At 33.2% G+C, this 17,738-nt stretch overlaps 2 protein-coding genes across 2 annotated transcripts; one reads left to right on the top strand and one right to left on the bottom strand.

Annotated features, from left to right (window-relative positions):
- The first annotated feature begins 269 nt into the window (after positions 1–269).
- Positions 270–3,087, top strand: LOC130801762 (serine/threonine-protein phosphatase 7 long form homolog). The gene is made up of 5 exons (XM_057665642.1): positions 270–282; positions 1,255–1,314; positions 2,356–2,408; positions 2,491–2,625; positions 2,722–3,087. Exons 1-5 carry the CDS (start codon positions 270–272, stop codon positions 3,085–3,087), a joined length of 627 nt encoding a protein of 208 aa, XP_057521625.1.
- Positions 3,088–12,985: 9,898 nt separating this feature from the next.
- On the bottom strand, positions 12,986–16,198 carry LOC130801591 (transcription factor MAMYB). Its single transcript, XM_057665469.1, has 2 exons — positions 15,065–16,198; positions 12,986–13,597 (listed from the first exon to the last, which is right to left on the bottom strand). Exon 1 carries the CDS (start codon positions 16,075–16,077, stop codon positions 15,088–15,090), a length of 990 nt encoding a protein of 329 aa, XP_057521452.1. The 5' UTR covers positions 16,078–16,198; the 3' UTR covers positions 12,986–13,597; positions 15,065–15,087.
- Positions 16,199–17,738: the final 1,540 nt, after the last annotated feature.

Below are 17,738 nucleotides of genomic sequence, written 5' to 3' on the forward strand. Positions count from 1 at the left end.
AATGATATTGCTATGCGATAACCTTAAAAAGATTCGTTCTTGTCGTCATATTAGCACTACACTAACATTGTGAGACTTAATTCTGAATCGTCGTTTTGTTTCAAGATAATGTGAATCGTTATAACTCAAAGTTAGCTGGTGTAATGAAACACTTGACATAATCCTTTTATTCTTTGTCGATGGAAAAACTTGTTATTATCGAATTGACGATTATGCTTGGTGTTGAATGAGATGCGTACGTGTTAGAAGTAATTGAGATCTTGTCGTGAATGGATGATTGTGGTTACTTTGGCTTTTAGCTGGTATGACAAAGTAGTTAAGGGAACTTATTAGTTCTACTCATAACTTATATAGGTGCCCATTTTGTAAGAGGAAAGTAGAGCCTTAGTTGGGTGATTTTGTGACTTTTGATCGTGCAGTAACGCTACAGGTACGTATACGCAGTAACTAACCCTTATATGCAAATTGCTCTAAGATATTATTGTTTATTGTGATAATATACATCGCATTGAAACTATGAGATACTAGTGAGTACTCTTTACATAAAGAGCTATCGACTATGAAATCCTTGCGCTTAGAATAGTTTAGAGGATGAGAGTTAATAGAGGATGAGAATTATCCCTTATTTATTTAAGAATTAGATCATGCCTAATTAGAGTTAGAATGACTCCTTTATAGGTGAATTTCATATTCTATTGAGTGGCTCAGTGGGTTTTGGCGCGCTGCTATCCCAGGGCGCTCATTAATAGTTAAGAGTGGAAGTTATTCCCATCTGATAAGGTACTATATTATGATTAGCTGGCGTGACTTAACTGGATTATGTCCGGTTGTTTTATTAGTCCCTTAGGTGAGGTTCGACGGGACCACCGTAAGGGGGGTATGAGCATGCTTGGGTCACTGGGCGCCGGATGGCCGATACCGCCCCTTGACCGAGGTGATACCATGCGGGCCTTGCAAACCCCAATATGGTGGCCTCTTCACTGGTTTAGTACCCCCAGTGTGTTAGGTTTTTCCCGAAGGTAGGACCCGAGAGGGTCAGCTGGAGGGGGCATGAGCTCATACTTTGCCAATGGGCGCCGGATGGCCGATAACGCCCTTGGCCGTGTCACTATGCCAGGAAGTAGAGAAAAATCCATTGATAGAAAACTATTCAGTGATAGAAAGTTTATTCACTGATCGAAAGTTATTTAATGATAGAAGGTTCATTCTTTGGTAGAAAGCTTACGTATTGATAGAACGTTTACTTTTTGATAGAATATTTACTCTTTGATAGGATATCTACTTATCGATGGAATAGTTATGCTATTGAGAAATGTGCCTAAGTTAAGTCACCTCAAGGGTATTACGGTCTATGATCACACTTACCTTAAGATAGACAAGCTCTATAAGGTTATGTGTTAGGTATTCTGTTAATGCCTTGATCGAGTTGAACTATGCGTGTTTTGCAAGAGTTTATGTTTGAAACGAGGAGCGTGAAGACCTACATTCTACCCAAGAGCACATGGTTCGGGTTGGAAAGCACGTAATGAAATTAAGAAGTATAAGTGGTCGATAAACAGTTACTATCCGTGCTTGCGTTTTACGAAATCATCTTATTTTGTTTTATGATATAATGCTATCTAGTAGTTGGCCTTATTCTATTTGATGTTAGTTACTGACGTGTACGTGTTTGTGTTTATGTTTGATTGTTGATGACTTTCTACGATTGTCCTGCTATGACACATTGGCCTTTGGTCTAATGTCGAGCAGCAGGAGGATCATAGACAGGCGTAGCAGGTACTGGAGCTTCTTATGCATTGCATTGCATTTGGGGAAAGTGATGAGGGCGAAGCATAACTTGTGTCATTACCCCTATCTTTCGATTTTGTATCTCTTGTTATCTTTTGTAAATTTTGGTTGTATATGTTTTGTTATGAGGCCTTGTGTCCTCCCACGTGTATTTGTATTTCCGCTGCGTAGTCTATAACTCTGTATGGTTTTAAGGAGTTAAGTCTTTTGAAAACGCAAACGTCGACACTGGAACCACGATTCATGCTTGGCATGTTGATTTGAGAAGCCAGCGACGAATCATTCCGCCGTGACATAGTTTTGATAGGCCGTTGGTGCCTTTACTTTATTAGCTTCTAAATAACTTTTGTTTTTCTATAAAGACACACAGTTTTAAGGCAGATGCTGCCGAAATTTTCACTCACCTTTTTAAAATTAATATTTGACATTTATATAAATTCTTTTCCTTTTTCTTTTATGTAACACCCGAATTTCCAGTCGTCCCTTACGGTTTTGGTTTCGTTAAGGGGTCGGAAATTCAGGGGTGTTACACTTATGATTGCTATGGCGATAGATGCAAATTCTCAGTTATTCCCACTTGCCTTTGCCATTGTGGAGGGAGAGAGCATCGACACATAGAGGTGATTTTTGGATTGTATAAGGCATTATGTCAGTAAGAGGGATGACTTATGTGTTATATCTGATCGTCACAAGGGATGACAGAGTTTTAGAGGTAGTGGAATTAACTGGTTTAGTTACATTCACAGGTTGTTGGGCGGGGGTTTAGAGCTCGATGGAGCTCTTATCATTTCATTAGTGGAGAGGTGGAGGCCGGAGACTCATACATTCCACCTCACGGTTGGCGAGGCAATGATCACATTGCAAGATGTGGCTGTTATACTGGGACTGCCCATTCAAGGACAAACAATGATTGGTCATGGAGGGGGACATTAGCCAGCCTTAGTTTATGAGCTACTAGGGGTTCGGCCAGAAAACCCTGAAGACCCTATAGAGCCGAAGATCATCACTAGATCCTTGTTGAAGTTGATTTGGCTCAAAGAGCATTTCAGCGTGCTAGAGGACGACGCGGATGATGTTACAGTCGAGAGGCATGCACGCGCATATATTTTGTACCTGTTTGGATGCATCTTGTTTCCAGACAAGAGCGGTGACTCGGTCCAGTTGATCTATCTCCCTCTGCTAGGAGACTTAGAGCGGGTAGATGAGTATAGTTGGGGAAGTGCTACCTTTGCATATCTGTATCATAATTTATGTCAAGCATCTCGTAAGGGTGCCAAGGTCATTGGAGGCTGCTTGTAGTTGTTACAGATATGGTCGTGGGAGCATATTCATATAGGGAGGCCTATAATTCGGACGATTCGACCCGTTGGTCAACATGATCAGGACGATGACGCAGAGGACGATTCGACCCGGTCTTAGGTTCACAGCATCGTTGTGGGAGGAATCCTTTAGCACTAAGGTAGCAACAATTAATTAACTATTCAAATTCCAATTTCACTATTTTATTATACATGGAAAATATTAAATAATGTTCGTTTGTTCGCAGCTGGCTTCGCGTATATCTTTCAAAGTTCCACTTCCCACATACTCTAGTCTACTACAGAGACGCACTTGATCGACAACGGGACGAGCAGGTTATTAACATTTATTATTTGTATTAGTTATCAATAAGTTGTATATATTACTGAGTATATTGATTTCTATTACAGATGACATGGCAGCCTTACACAGCGGCTAAGATGGACGCTTTTCCACACATATGTAGATCGGGCCACGAGATTTGGAGATCGCGTTGTCTACTTATTTGCTTTGACATCGTCGAGCTACATCTCCCGGATCGTGTCATGCGTCAATTCAGTTTGGAGCAGATTATTCCGCATGCCTGTGACACCCAACGTCAACTACATGCGATTGATACATGCGATTGATAGGAGGATTGGGGACAAGAACTACGTCATACGACATAGATCGCAAGTAGATGCGTGGAATGACCGAGCATCTCGATTGGTTCAAGGAGATAACTACACAGGTCAAAGCTCTGGTGCATACATGAATTGGTACAGACATATCTCCATACTACGCCTCACGAACACCACATTTGCACAACCAGGATCACATTACCATCCGACATCTACATTATTGGTACGTCTTCTTTTAACACTCATAACATATAGTAATACTTTTATGTGATTCTTTTAACAATATAATGATAACATACAGGCTGAGCGCATCCGATCAGTCCTTATACAATGCAATGACACGATTCACGGGGCTGCTACATCGCCAGTTGATGTGGGGTATCGGCTGTTCTCAGACCCTTGGCTCCATTAACGCGTTATTGACCGATGCATTGAGTCAGGCGGGGTATGAGTACTTCATTCCGACTCTACCCATCATTGGTGAGTTTGATGATACATTCCACACTCCTTCTCCACGGAGTTCGGCCCACTGAGGTAGCTCTTTCGGAGGATCAAGTAGTCGGTCCACAAGAGGTCGCGAGCGTTCATCTACTCAAGGTCGGTCTTCCAAAACCCCTTCGACATCCAGTGCTATGTCGCCATTTGTTCCTCCAGCTTTCATGACCACTCCTCCACATCTATCGCCTCCGCATACGATCATTACATATCAGCGTGCTAGTCAACGATGAGCTCCTGCTCTCAATGTCATCGCAGGGGTTGACGATGCGCACAACAAAAAGGGCCGGGGATTGTAGTTTAACACACTTTGTATCAATTTACATGGCTTGAACTTCTTATATCATTGTCCAAGGTTATAATATATGTTCGCATTATATTCATAATCAATGTTTACAAATCAAGTTGGTTTGTAGTTGATTATTATGGAATACATGGTATTGAACTAGTTTAATGCAGGTTGTGCTAACTATTTATGGGAATTGAAAGAAAAAAATAAAATGTTGCACAAGCATATTGGGGTTTACTAGGAGAAAACCGCCACATGAGATGGCAGTTTGCCCTAACCAAACCGCTACTTCATGTGGCGGTTTACTGGCCGGTTAATGCAAACCGCCATCTCATTTGACGGTTTTATCTGGAAATTTTTTTTTTAAATTGTCACATGAACGATATTTTGGAAAATACTTTTCCATGAAATTTCATGCAAAGTGTAAATAAGTTATAAAACTTGCAATATTGAAGAAAAAAGATTCAATTTATAGATTTGACACTTTTTTGTTTGGAAAAGTCAAATAATAATAATCCTTAAAAATTTAATCCACAAATTATTCCCCCAAAATTCTCAACATAAAGGGCTAACGGATCGCATGTAGAAAAGATTCGCATAAACAACAATTGTATATTTCATCAACAGTGTTCCGACTTCCGATACATGTGGGAGAATAATGTTTCGTCTTGCTTATTTTAAGAAAATCATATTAAAAAATAGTTTTTATTTTTTCACTCATGATTTATTAGAGGTTAATATGTTTCGTCTTGCTCATTTATCAATCTTGCAATATATTAAAAATGGAATACTTGATATACCATATAAATTTACTTATACTAGTTTTTCACTTTTTTGTTTGAAAACTATGAACTATTTAGAAGATTCTAATATTTTTATAAATTTTACAATTTATAAAAAAAACATTCTTTGCCATAACACAATAGAAAAAACCAAAAATATCTTAAACATGTATTTTATCAAAGTTACGAAAAAAAAAATGAAAACATAATGTTTTTGTTGAGTATATAACATGTACTGCAGTTTTGACCATTTACTTAAATTTTTAGTTAAATATATTTTAAAATCTCAACTATTAGCTTCAGTTTTTAGTTGAGTTGGTTCATCGACAATTTTATTATTTAGGCCAATTTTTTAGTTTAAAAATATTAAATTTCATAGTCTGTCAAGGAACAACTCAACCAAAAGCTTAAGCTAATGGTTGAGACCCCAAGATATCACGCCCCCTCACACAAGAGTCTTTGGGGCTAAGAGTGTGGAATGCAGCACAGGCCCTTATTATATCTGGACGCTAAATATTTCACTTTAAATGAGGGATAGTTATGATTCGAATTCATGACCTCTTGTCACATTGGCTTCTGATATCATGTTAAGAAACCAATTCAACCAAAAATTTAAATTAAAGACCCAAAGTATATTATATACTCTAAAGTGAATACATGATGTACAATACATGATGTAAAGCTCTATTCTTAAATTGAAAGAAAGTGAATAAACGATAAGGGAGTAACGACTAAACGTCAAAGCAAAGTCTTTGATCGGATCATAGAGATTAAACAAGAGATTCCAAACTTTGTGAGATACAATAATAATTACTATATTTATTAATGTCTTGTCGTTTACTACTACATTTTTTTCTTTAATATCAGAGGCTTTATCACAGAAAACTTTGCACCTTTTATTGGATATTGTTTGGAATATTCCTACTTAAATTTCCATTTTCCTTCAAATTTTACTGCATCAACTGCTGATAGTTCATGTTCTTTTTAAAATATTTGTATTTAATTATGATATAATATGTGAAAAATTATTAATAAATAGTAAGTATAATGAAACTGAGGTAATAGAATGATGTCGTCTTTGTTTGAATTTTTCTGGAGTCTACTATTTCCTACGTGTGATTAGAAACGTAAAAATTAGTGGGGTCTCAGGGTTTGGGTGGATTTAATTTCAAGTCGGATTATATTTAGAAAAACTATTTTATATGAAACCGTCTTATCAAGAAAATAACTCATTAGTCAATTTCTCAATTTGATCATCTTATATGATTATAAAATAATCACTTTACTGTATATTTCATAACATATGTCACCCTCATATTTTTCAGCTAAACACCATTTTATTGGGTTTCAAGTCACATTAGAAAAGAACGTTATTAGTTTATTTTGTTTACCTGGAATCCATCCACTTAATTAATAAGTGGTTACGTACTTACATAAATTATGCATTACAGGCAATATAAATAAAACTTATAATTTATACTTCTAATTTTGGGTTAAGTATATCTTTTATAACCGACTTGTCCCACATCAAAAAAATAAATAAGTATATATTACTTTATAAAATTAAAAAATAACTTTTATTATTACCAATTAATTTTAACAGTAAATGAAGTATTTGTTTTAACTTATAATTGAATTATCTTTTTTCCGTCTTTTTTGAGTTATTTAAATTTTTTTTCTAAAATCAAATTGAAAGCAACTAACAATGCAAGTAGTACTTTTTACCAACATCTTATATTCCAAGAGTAGTGTTTTTTTTTGGACGGATATATTCCAAGAGTTATTCATTGTCATATACAATGAGTATTTTCAATTGGCATATTGCCCAATAAAGAGGACAAGGCAGAACATATTGATACATAAAATAAGTGCCAAAATTTTGGCTTAATTTATACTACAAGCTGTAATCTGTAGATCAAGCTATTTATGTAGGCATGAAAGTGAAAATTTGAAAAAAAAAAAACTTATTTTAGAAAATAAATGCCAAAATAAGGTTCGAGAAATTTAAATTTCCAAAATAAGCATTTTTATATTAAAGTTGAGGTTAAGTATTTATTCGCTGTTACTAACAATGAACAAATCTAACCTTAGCCTCGGACACAAAAACGCGTATTTTGAATTTTTATTAAAAAAAATTTATTTTATTCAATATTTCCATGAATACTGCAATGATTCAATGTTCATAACAAATTTATTATCTCAAAATATTCATTTTCCATATTAGGAATATTCGGATGGGCACAAATATTAGGAATGAGTTTAGTCATTAATTTGAATTGAGGAGACGATTTTCAAGAGAAAGAAATATATGGAATATAGAAAGTAAGAAATATATAGATTATAGAAAGTGGTGGAAATCTTTTTCATAAAAGGAATTGTAACTAAATATATAGACGATTTTCGGTTTCTTGGTGGGGATCGAATACTAATTTCCTAACCATATTTGTAATTTGTTTCTTTAAAATTCATTACTCTCTTAAGATTTTTCTTAATTGCTTTTGTAAATAGCTAGTTCTTTATAATTTCTTCATATTTAGGATAAAATAAATATTAATCTAAATTTTTGAAGTTGATAAAGAAAAAGAGATTAAAGTTTGTAAATATTAATGTAAAAAAATATCAAGAAAAATAAGTTGAATCTATGGCAAATTAAACGTTGATCTAGCCATATCTATGTTATGGCCCACATAAGAAAATACTTGAACTTTGTACTAATATGGGTTATAATAGATAATTGGGTCTTGTTTTAATTGGAGAATAAATATTACTATTTAAAAATATAACTTTCTGTATGAGACGGTCTTATTGTGAGACGTGTCTCCATACTTAAATTAAGTAGTTCAACAATAAATACTTTTAGCCTAAAATTTTTTTTTTTTTGAATTTATTTTAAAAACAGTTTTTCAGAATAATAGCTATTTAAAAAGTTGTCGAGATCCTACCCTATAATCAAGAACATGGTTTGTTGTATGTTTTAATAAACGTGTCAAGAAAGAGGTTAAGCACTACACAAGCCATGGGCGATGGGGGCGAATTTATTTTGGTTTTGCATCCTCACAGCAAGGCAACAAAGATAAGGTCACGAATCACTACCCAACAAAATTAAAATATTAGTTGACATGTCTACATATTTTAAGAAAAAAGTTAGAATTTATAAAAAATATAACTTACTTACGAGCTCAAAAAAAATTTACTATTTAATCTAATTGGTAGTAATAGAAGTAGTTACTCATTAAGTATATGAAGTAATTATAGATTATTTTTTACCGATGTGATAAATTTGCATGGGGGTAATAAAATACACTTTAACAAAAATTTGTGTACGATATTTGACTTATTTGTGTTACTATCTAGCAGGTGATTAAGAGACTTTAATCGGACAATTTGTCTTACAAGATAAATTATTTTAATTAGGCTTTAATTGATTGGACAATTTGTCCTATAGGATTAATTACTTTAATTAAGAGTATTAACTAAAGTAATAGTCTGTTTTGTATTCGTCTTACAGTGAAACAACTTTAAAACAAGAAGTCCATTAGCTAAAAGTTCTTATTAATGGGTTATTTAACCCAAGTGTAAGGCACGTCTCATGGTGACACCGTCACATACAAAAATTTGTGTTAAAAATAATTAATTTTATGGAACAAATTATCCAATTAAAGTCTCTCAATCACCGCCGGCTACTTAATTTAAGACACCGGCCTACTTGCTTAACTATGCAATACATCCTCTTAAGACATTTCTTGCCACATAACAACTTTCAATTAGGAAATGGTGAGAAATTAGAAGGACTAAGTTCAAATGGAAAAAAAATAAAATTTCATGAAAGAACCTATTAGGAATTTTTTATTAACTTACTATTTTGTAACAAAAAAATTTATAATAGTACTTGTTCGCATTGTTAGTAATAGCGAACAAAATTTTTACTTGACTTTTTAATCAAGTGTTGTAGAGTAAATAAATCCAAATCTCAAATCCGAACACATTTTGGGATTTTTTTTTATCAAAAATGTTGATTTATTTTATAAATTTGCGTTTCTCAGCTCGTCTTGTATGAGATTATCGCAACATAACATAACCCATATAATTAATTTATTTCTCTAGTTGAGTAAGTTAAAATTATGAATGATCAAATTAACACACTAAATATACATGGATTAATTCAATAAAGATGATTTCATTATTACATCGAGTCATTTAAGAATTTTCTTTTTCATTAGGTCAACACTCAATCCAGATACAGCTAGTCTCTTGAGAGAGTGTCTCTTTGAGAGATGTATCTCAAGTGCAGTCTATTAAAGATTAATACCTACTTACCGTATTCTTAATGCCTACTTACATTATTCTTAATGTTACTTACCGTATCCCTAATACCTACTTTTAATATCTTAAATGTCTAATTATATTATTCTTAATGCTTACTCACAATATTTTAAAAAATATATAATAGGCCATGGCAAAAATTTGTGATCCAGATATACACGCTGTGTCTGCAAGTCTGAAACAAATGCAACCCCACGGGCTACGGGCCACTTCTTAAATGTCATTAAAGTTGCAAAACTTGATCATAGTCCACATGTTATAAATGCATGATTCACGTTTTACATTTTTCTTGCCCCATGGCCCATTACTGTTCTCAAAGGCTGTTTTCCGAGTATTTCATAACGATCGAATCTTTGTACGGGAACTTTTTACAGTGATGAAACATCGGACTAATTATAAATATATTATAAATTAGGCAAAATAAAAAAAAAACTACCTAATCTATACCTCTTTTTATAAAAAACTACCTTATATAAAAATTTTTGCAAAAAACTACTTTATATAATACAATTCTTTACAAAACACTACCTTATAACGGTTTTTGGCCTTTGACCGTTAAGTTTAACCCTTGACCCTCACGTGATAGTCACGTGATTCTTTAATCAGCCAGAAAACGGGCCTTAACCCCAGTAAACCCAACTGACCCGCGTTCCCTTCCCTTTTCCTTGCTTAAAACAGTAAAAGCCTTCCATGGCTGCCGCCAAAAGCAACATGCACTAAGACCACCGGAAAAAGACCCAAGACGGTCCCTAACCATGCGCCAACCACCCAAACTATACCAGCTACCGTGGCTTGAGCCACCGAGCCGCCAAAGTGGGCGTTTTTGCTTAAATTTTCCGCAACATTAAAATGAAATTCGACCATCAAATGTTCAAATTATAATTGCAAAATAAGGGCAAAACGTATAACTATCATAAAATTATAGTTTAGAAATGATTAATTATGAAATTTCACAAAGTTCATGAATTCAATTAAATTGGGGAAAAATCTAGGGTTTGAAAAACGAAAATGAAATTGCATTTTGGGGTTTAAATTAGTCAATCAAACAACAATCTAATTGTTGGGTAATCCAATTCAAACAATAAAATTAAATTTTCGAAAAAGAATTATACCAAAATCACACTTTTAAATCTTGATGTTGAATTTGGTAAAACACCAAATGACGTGAAGAAAGAATTGTGTTTCGAATTTCCCTTCTTTTATATAATTTTTTTTATTTTGCTTTTAATGGCATTCAAATTTATACGAAAATGGGATTGGGTTAGTTTGATTAGAGGAACCTTCAAATGCAAATGGAAATGTCAATTTTGAAGCAAGAAGCAGAACTTGCAGCCATGGAAGCTTCATCAAATGAAGAAGAAGGTCTGTTTTAAGGGTCACGTGACTGTCACGTGACGGTCAAAGGCTAAAATTAACGGTCAACTGTTAAAATCCGTTAAAAGGTAGTGTTTTGCAAAAAATTGTATTATATAAGGTAGTTTTTTGCAAAAATTTTTACATAAGGTAGTTTTTTACAAAAAGGGTATAAATTAGGTAGTTTTTTATAATTTTCTCTAAATTATTGTATAAGACAATATCATTAAAAGACTAATAATAAATATATTATAAATATATTATAACGATCGAGTCTATACATACATTATAAAACACATTTATTACATACAATGAGAATATAGGCTCCTTATTTTAGAAAATATTTTCTAATAGGAGTATCTCCAAATATATTATGCTCCCATTGAAGCAACTATGCTACAAAACTTGGTTAAAAATATTTGTATTTAATATTAATATTTTCTACTAAATTAAAAGATTAAATATATTTATAATTTTTCAAGAGTATTTTTGTTATTTTTTTATCGATTGTTCTAAAACTTTCACTGAGTTTTTCAATAATAATCTCATTGAATCTGCCACTGGAGACATGATCATATAAAAAACATAAATTCAAAAAGAATCGAGTGTTCTAGTATTTAAAGTGTTATATATTGATTAAACAATTAAAAAGATATATGTAAGTACAAAAGTTGATGTTTTAATTATTTTGATCGAAAAATTTCATCCAATTTAAAATTTTCTTGCGATAAGCCATTAACAAAATATGTATGTAAGTACTAAATGGTGCATAAGTTGTGCTTGTAAGAATGGGTGGTTGGGTCTAGAGTCGTGCAATGGTGGTTCAGATCCAACACTTAAATATGTGGGTTTTAAATGAGCTTTTTATTTTCCGACATTTAACTGGCCTTAAACGGGCCTTATTATTTTTGCTTGAATTATGACTCATTAACATATCTTTATAATCATTAATAGTCTAATTATAATTGACAAAAGCAAGTTATAAGACATTTAAGTCGAAGTATTATGGTTATTTCAATAGAAATTTAAAAGAACAAATTATAAATGAGCTGGGCCAGAAAAACCGCCCCATTTGAGCATGTTTTCTACATAACCCCATTTTATGAGTTTGATACTAGCCTTATCCGACCCATTATACAGGTCTAATCGAGTGAAACTTGTCGATCGAATCAAATCGATGGGATTTGGTTTGCTTGACTGGTTTGAAGTCAAGTCTCATTGTAAGTTCAAATAACTCCTATTCATATACAAGTTCAAATAAAGCACATATTTATGGCAAGATTAATTAACGGTTCCAAAAAACTTTTTTGGAACTTTTTTTTCTATATGCCATTAAAATCTTCATTATTCTTAAATCTGATCAAATCATCAAATACATTGTAAGGTATTTAAGTTATGTGACCCCAATATATAAACCACGATAAAAAAAAATATTTTCATTGACCAAAAAATAATTACACAGATCGTTACGACTTACCACATTCGAGATTTTACGTAATGTTTATCGTCTTTAGTTTCTCGTTAGCTTGCTATCATGGAATCGACCTTCATCACAAACAGAAAGAACTCCTTTACCAAACAAAACAGTCAAAGGAGGAGTAGAAAAGATCTGATTGAAGCAGTCTTCACTAAGCCCATAAACTGCATCACAACAATCTCTACCTACAATTATCTTCTTTGATACCGCTGATTTTTTGAGTGCATCGTAACACCCTGGAGCCACTGATAGCTGATCTAAACATGAAACATCATCTGGCTTGGATATGCTGTGTGCTACTCCACCATAAACCCCCCATTTTGATGAACCTGTGTTACATATCAATACTATGAACACTATGATCAACATGTTCTTCATCATGATTACACTAATTTGCTTTCTAAATACTCCTTTGATTTGATTTATTTGTTAGTTATCTGAATTTTGATGAATGAATGTGTTTATATATGAATGAATGGATAGTGTTTATTTTATTTTTGCAATTCATTAATGATTAATAATAGAGTTTGATATTATTATAAGGTATGTAATTATATCAAATATGATATTTTGGGAAGGGGATTAATTTTCTAGGGAATTATGATATTAATTATTAATAAGCAATAATAGTATGTGTAATGATACATATTTAAATTGTAATCATTAAATTTCAAGGGATATATACTATTTTAGTTCCATTTGACATTTTATGCAATCTAATGAGTTATTTTAATCATTTATATATTGAATTATGCATACTAAAAATTATAAAATGTTAATATCAAGAAAATAAGTGATCAGACGATTCAAACATGATCCTACTTGACTATTTTTTCTTACACATTAACCACAATAAATAAAATAACCTTGAACGATGAATAAATACCAATAAGAGTAATGTAGTAAGTATTTCAGAACGAAGTATTTTAGTTGTGCATGCGTGCACAACAACTGAGTAAATACATCTATAATCACTTTCTAGTCAAATACATTATTACAGTTTAAAAGCTATTCCTTCCTAAACCTAAGAGAGTTTAAGAATTCATCAAGCCCCCTCATCCCATATCCATATGATCTAATGTATAATTAAGATTTAAACACTATATGAACAAGAGAACTCGGTCTTGACTCGACCTATTTTGCTTTTTTAGCAACAGATTATTTGTTCTTCCTGCAGTAGCCAACATCAATTGTCAGTATCAGATAGGCCTTCTTTTCCGGCCAGTCTGTAACGACATCAACTCTCAATTACCATTCTCATAGAGACGTGTTCGAGTAACACCTTTTCTATCATAAACTCAAAAGAGAAAGAATACATATAGCGCTTTTGTATTAACGACATTAAACAAAGATAGAGACAAAAATCCCGGGGGAAACCAAGAACCCCACACATCAGTGTAGTATTCCGACAACCAGAGTTAAGATAGAATGAATGAAGTATCACCGAGCTGCAGGAATTTTAAAGCAAAAGAGGTATATGGTTGATTTTGATGACATCTGAAGAGTATAATTCGGGGCATAGATGCAACATTCTTTGCCAAAAAATAGTCAAAGCAGAAGGAACATGATCTGAAAATGGTTATTCATGCAAAGAATCATCTTCCGAAAAAGAAGATTTTGCAGTGAGATCATGACCAATCCTTACCTCTCAAATATGAGCATGATTATCTTGCTATCTAAAATTGTGTCTAATGTACTTTTGGATGTTGCCTGAGGACTTCTCGATCGGACACACACGACTAATCGACTATGGATAGGACAGCGTTTAATAGTGGAGCAGGTTGCCAAAGAATACTTGGCAGGACGTATAAATTGAAGCCTGGTTCAAGTATCTGGAATAGACGTCTAGGGAAGTATTAGAAGAACCAAATTCATGACTTAATGCATGGAATTACTCTCAATATCAGAGAAGTTAAGTTATACACACACATGATTCACAAGAAAATCCAATATCATCTCAAAGTAGCTTTTACTGCAGGGGTAGATCAACTGGTTGAGCACTTGGATTATATCCTAGAGGCACATATTCCAGTCTCTTTAGAACCACCAGAGGTTTTCCTGGTTGTTCTCATTGGTTTGTTCTCATCATAGAGGCGCATAATGACAATTATATTTGTCCGAACAGTTTGTTCTCACGGGTTTGTTCGACAAGCAATCCTAATCCCTTTTAGCTTCAAACAAAAAGAGAAGAGCTATACCATAAAGTAGCAAGCCATGCTTCTAAATCACACTTAATTCTAGTTAGACTACATGAAAAGCTCAGAGCATCTCCAAGTTCAATCATCAATTCTTATGGGTCATAACTCATAAAAATAAAGCACCTATCTGTAATCTTCTCTTACTTTAGTACATAGTATTCACTACAACCACTTTGAATTTTCATTCAACCCAAAGCATAACCTCACTATTATAGCTCTTCAAACTGAATCAACATCCAACAGGATCTTCAAATGTAACAGGAACACACAACAATACAGAAACAAGTGTAAAAAAGTGAAAACAACCAACAAGTTAAAACATCGAGTAATTTCAATCAAATTAGTCAATCAGTACTCAATACAAAACATATTCATGATGAACAATACAATAAAAGCATAAAAGGCTAAAACCATCAAATTGAACATATATGAAATCATACCTAAGCTATGTAATCCCATCAAACTAGCTCTCAGTGGAAGCCTTAGAGCTCCTGAATTCCTTCTTCAACTCTGAAACTCTTTTCATACACTCAGCTTTAGATTTCCCAGGAACAGCAGCAGCAATCTTCTCCCACCTCATTGATACATCTTTTGGAAATGATTTCAATGCATTAAGCAATGCAATATCTTCATTAGAACTCCAACTATTTACCTCCCCACTACAGTCTCCATTACCCATTCCCACATTCCCACCTTCAACCCTCTTATCAACTGCCTTTCTATCCTTCAAAAACTTCGAATATGAATCGGAATCTACCGGTTTTTCCTTCCCTAATGACTTAGCTTTACTAATAACATTCTCTACACTATGCTTACCCTTGAATGCGTCAGCAATTACCTCCCATCTTCTAGGTTTCCCAACTGGGTGCTTTATAACTAGCTTTCTTAAGAAACCCAAATCTTCTTCACTCCATTCTTTCTCTGCAATCAAAGCCCCATCAACATTTTTCTTTGAATTCAAAATCTGTTTATCATTTTCCTTAGAGTCAACCCTAAAATCCTCCGATTTTGAAATCTTCTCACTATTTTTCACAAAATTAAAAGACCCATTTGAGCTGACCCCATCAAGATCTGATCTCTTGCCTCGGTTTCTTTTATTGGGCCATTTTTTCTTGGATTCATCGAAATCATCATCGACGGTGTCTGTTTGAAGAGGGAATTCAACGATTTTTCCTTGACCGACTCGAATATCTCCTCCAGTGATGGATAGTGGAGCAAATGGACCAATGAGAAGAGAAAGAGAAAACCAGATGAAAATAGATTGGAGGAACTGTGATCGGATAAAAAAGAGGGAGGAAGTCAGAAAAAGAAGAGATAATGAGATAAATAAGATGATTAATGGCTTATTTTTCTGGGAATTTTGAGGTGAATCAATGGAAGATGATGAAGGTACAGGGCGGGATTGGAAGATGAGCCTGGGTCTGCTTTCATCATAATCGTCGATGAACTCCATTTTTGTTGAGACAACAACCCTCTGTTAGTTCGTCTAACTAGGCGGAGACTTGGGGGTGTTCGGCACGAGCGATTTGACGGATGGAATGGGACTTTATCTCAAAAATAAGTTTAAGTTTTTGTTTGTCGAAAGAAAATGAGAATAAAAATGAGAGAAAGTCCCCAAGAAAAATGTTTTTAGAGATGGTAGGTATTTGAGTTAACTTTTATTTTATTTCTTTCTTCCAAATTCCTATCATGATGAACAAGAAATGTAACTTTTTTATTTTCAAAGTCTCATTTTAAAATCTCATGAGTCCTATTCCCTTGTGCCAAACACACCATTAAAATATTTGATTGGTAGTCGATCCAAACATGACTTGTTGCCCAAATTACATCTCAGCCCAATTTTAACTAATCACAAATACTCCAATAAGTCATAGACCAATAAGTACTTGCCATCTATATGTGGATTACCAAATTAATAAAACTAATAAAATAATCATGGTGATTTGTAAAAGACAAAAGAAAAACTAATAAAATAATCATAATAAAAAGAAAAACAAATTCATTAAAGTCATAGACCAATAAGTACTTGCCACCTATATGTGGTTTACCAAATTAATAAATCACCATTATTTACCTAGCAAACCTCAATCACAAAAACTTGAACGAGACTGTCTCATGTTAAGTAATTACATTTCCCAATATTTATATTTTGTAGGCCTTTCTATTCTACCTATTAGTAATATTTAATTTCAGCTAGTCTCTTTAGAGATCGTCTCTTTGAGAGACATATTTCAAGTCCAATACATTAAAGTTAATGCCTACTTACATTATCTTTAATGCTTAATTACCATATTCTTAATGCCTACTTTCAATATCATAAATGATTACTTACATTATTCTTAATGTCTAATTATAATATTTAATATATAATGGACTGACCCAATTAGAAATGGTCTCTCAAAGAGATCGCCTCTCACAAGAATTTGCGATTTAATTTTTATTATTATTTATTTATCACTCTTAATTTGCATTTTATTCTTAACGTATAAGTTTAAACTTAGTCATCTGGGATCTATTTGATTCGTATCAATACAAGGAATATTAATATCAACTTCTTATAATTTTTAATTAAGAACAATTAAAAATATTAAGGATTAAAAAATACTATGTTTACTATGTGGGATCATATAATGATTCAATAAAAAAAATACTATGTTTTAAAAAGTTATCAACTCTAATGTTAATTTCAACACTTAAAAGTTTACTTTTAAGTTTTAGGAAAAATTACCCTGAATAATACGAATTTTCACTTCTACAATAATACGAATTTTCAATTAACCATGAATAATACGAACTTTGATACATATTTCCCACTGGAATACCTGACCGTTCTTTACCTAGAAATCCAGTAAATTTCCCATTTTTTCATCATTTTAATGGGTATTTAGACAGCCTTTTTTCTACCGCCTTTTCTTCATCTTTTGCTCACTTTGCTCTTCCAATTTAATTACTTCTTCATCGTTTTTGAACTATTGGTACTTGAAATTATTCGGATACATTTTAGCCGTTTCGATACAAAATTGATTTGGTTACCTTTATCTGAATTGTTCAGAGTTTATTAACCTTATTCGAGCTCACCGGCATGTTTAAACTTATCATAACTTAATTTTCCTG

The sequence above is a fragment of the Amaranthus tricolor genome, chromosome 15 (genome assembly GCF_026212465.1).
Source record: "Amaranthus tricolor cultivar Red isolate AtriRed21 chromosome 15, ASM2621246v1, whole genome shotgun sequence".
Taxonomy (NCBI): domain Eukaryota; kingdom Viridiplantae; phylum Streptophyta; class Magnoliopsida; order Caryophyllales; family Amaranthaceae; genus Amaranthus; species Amaranthus tricolor.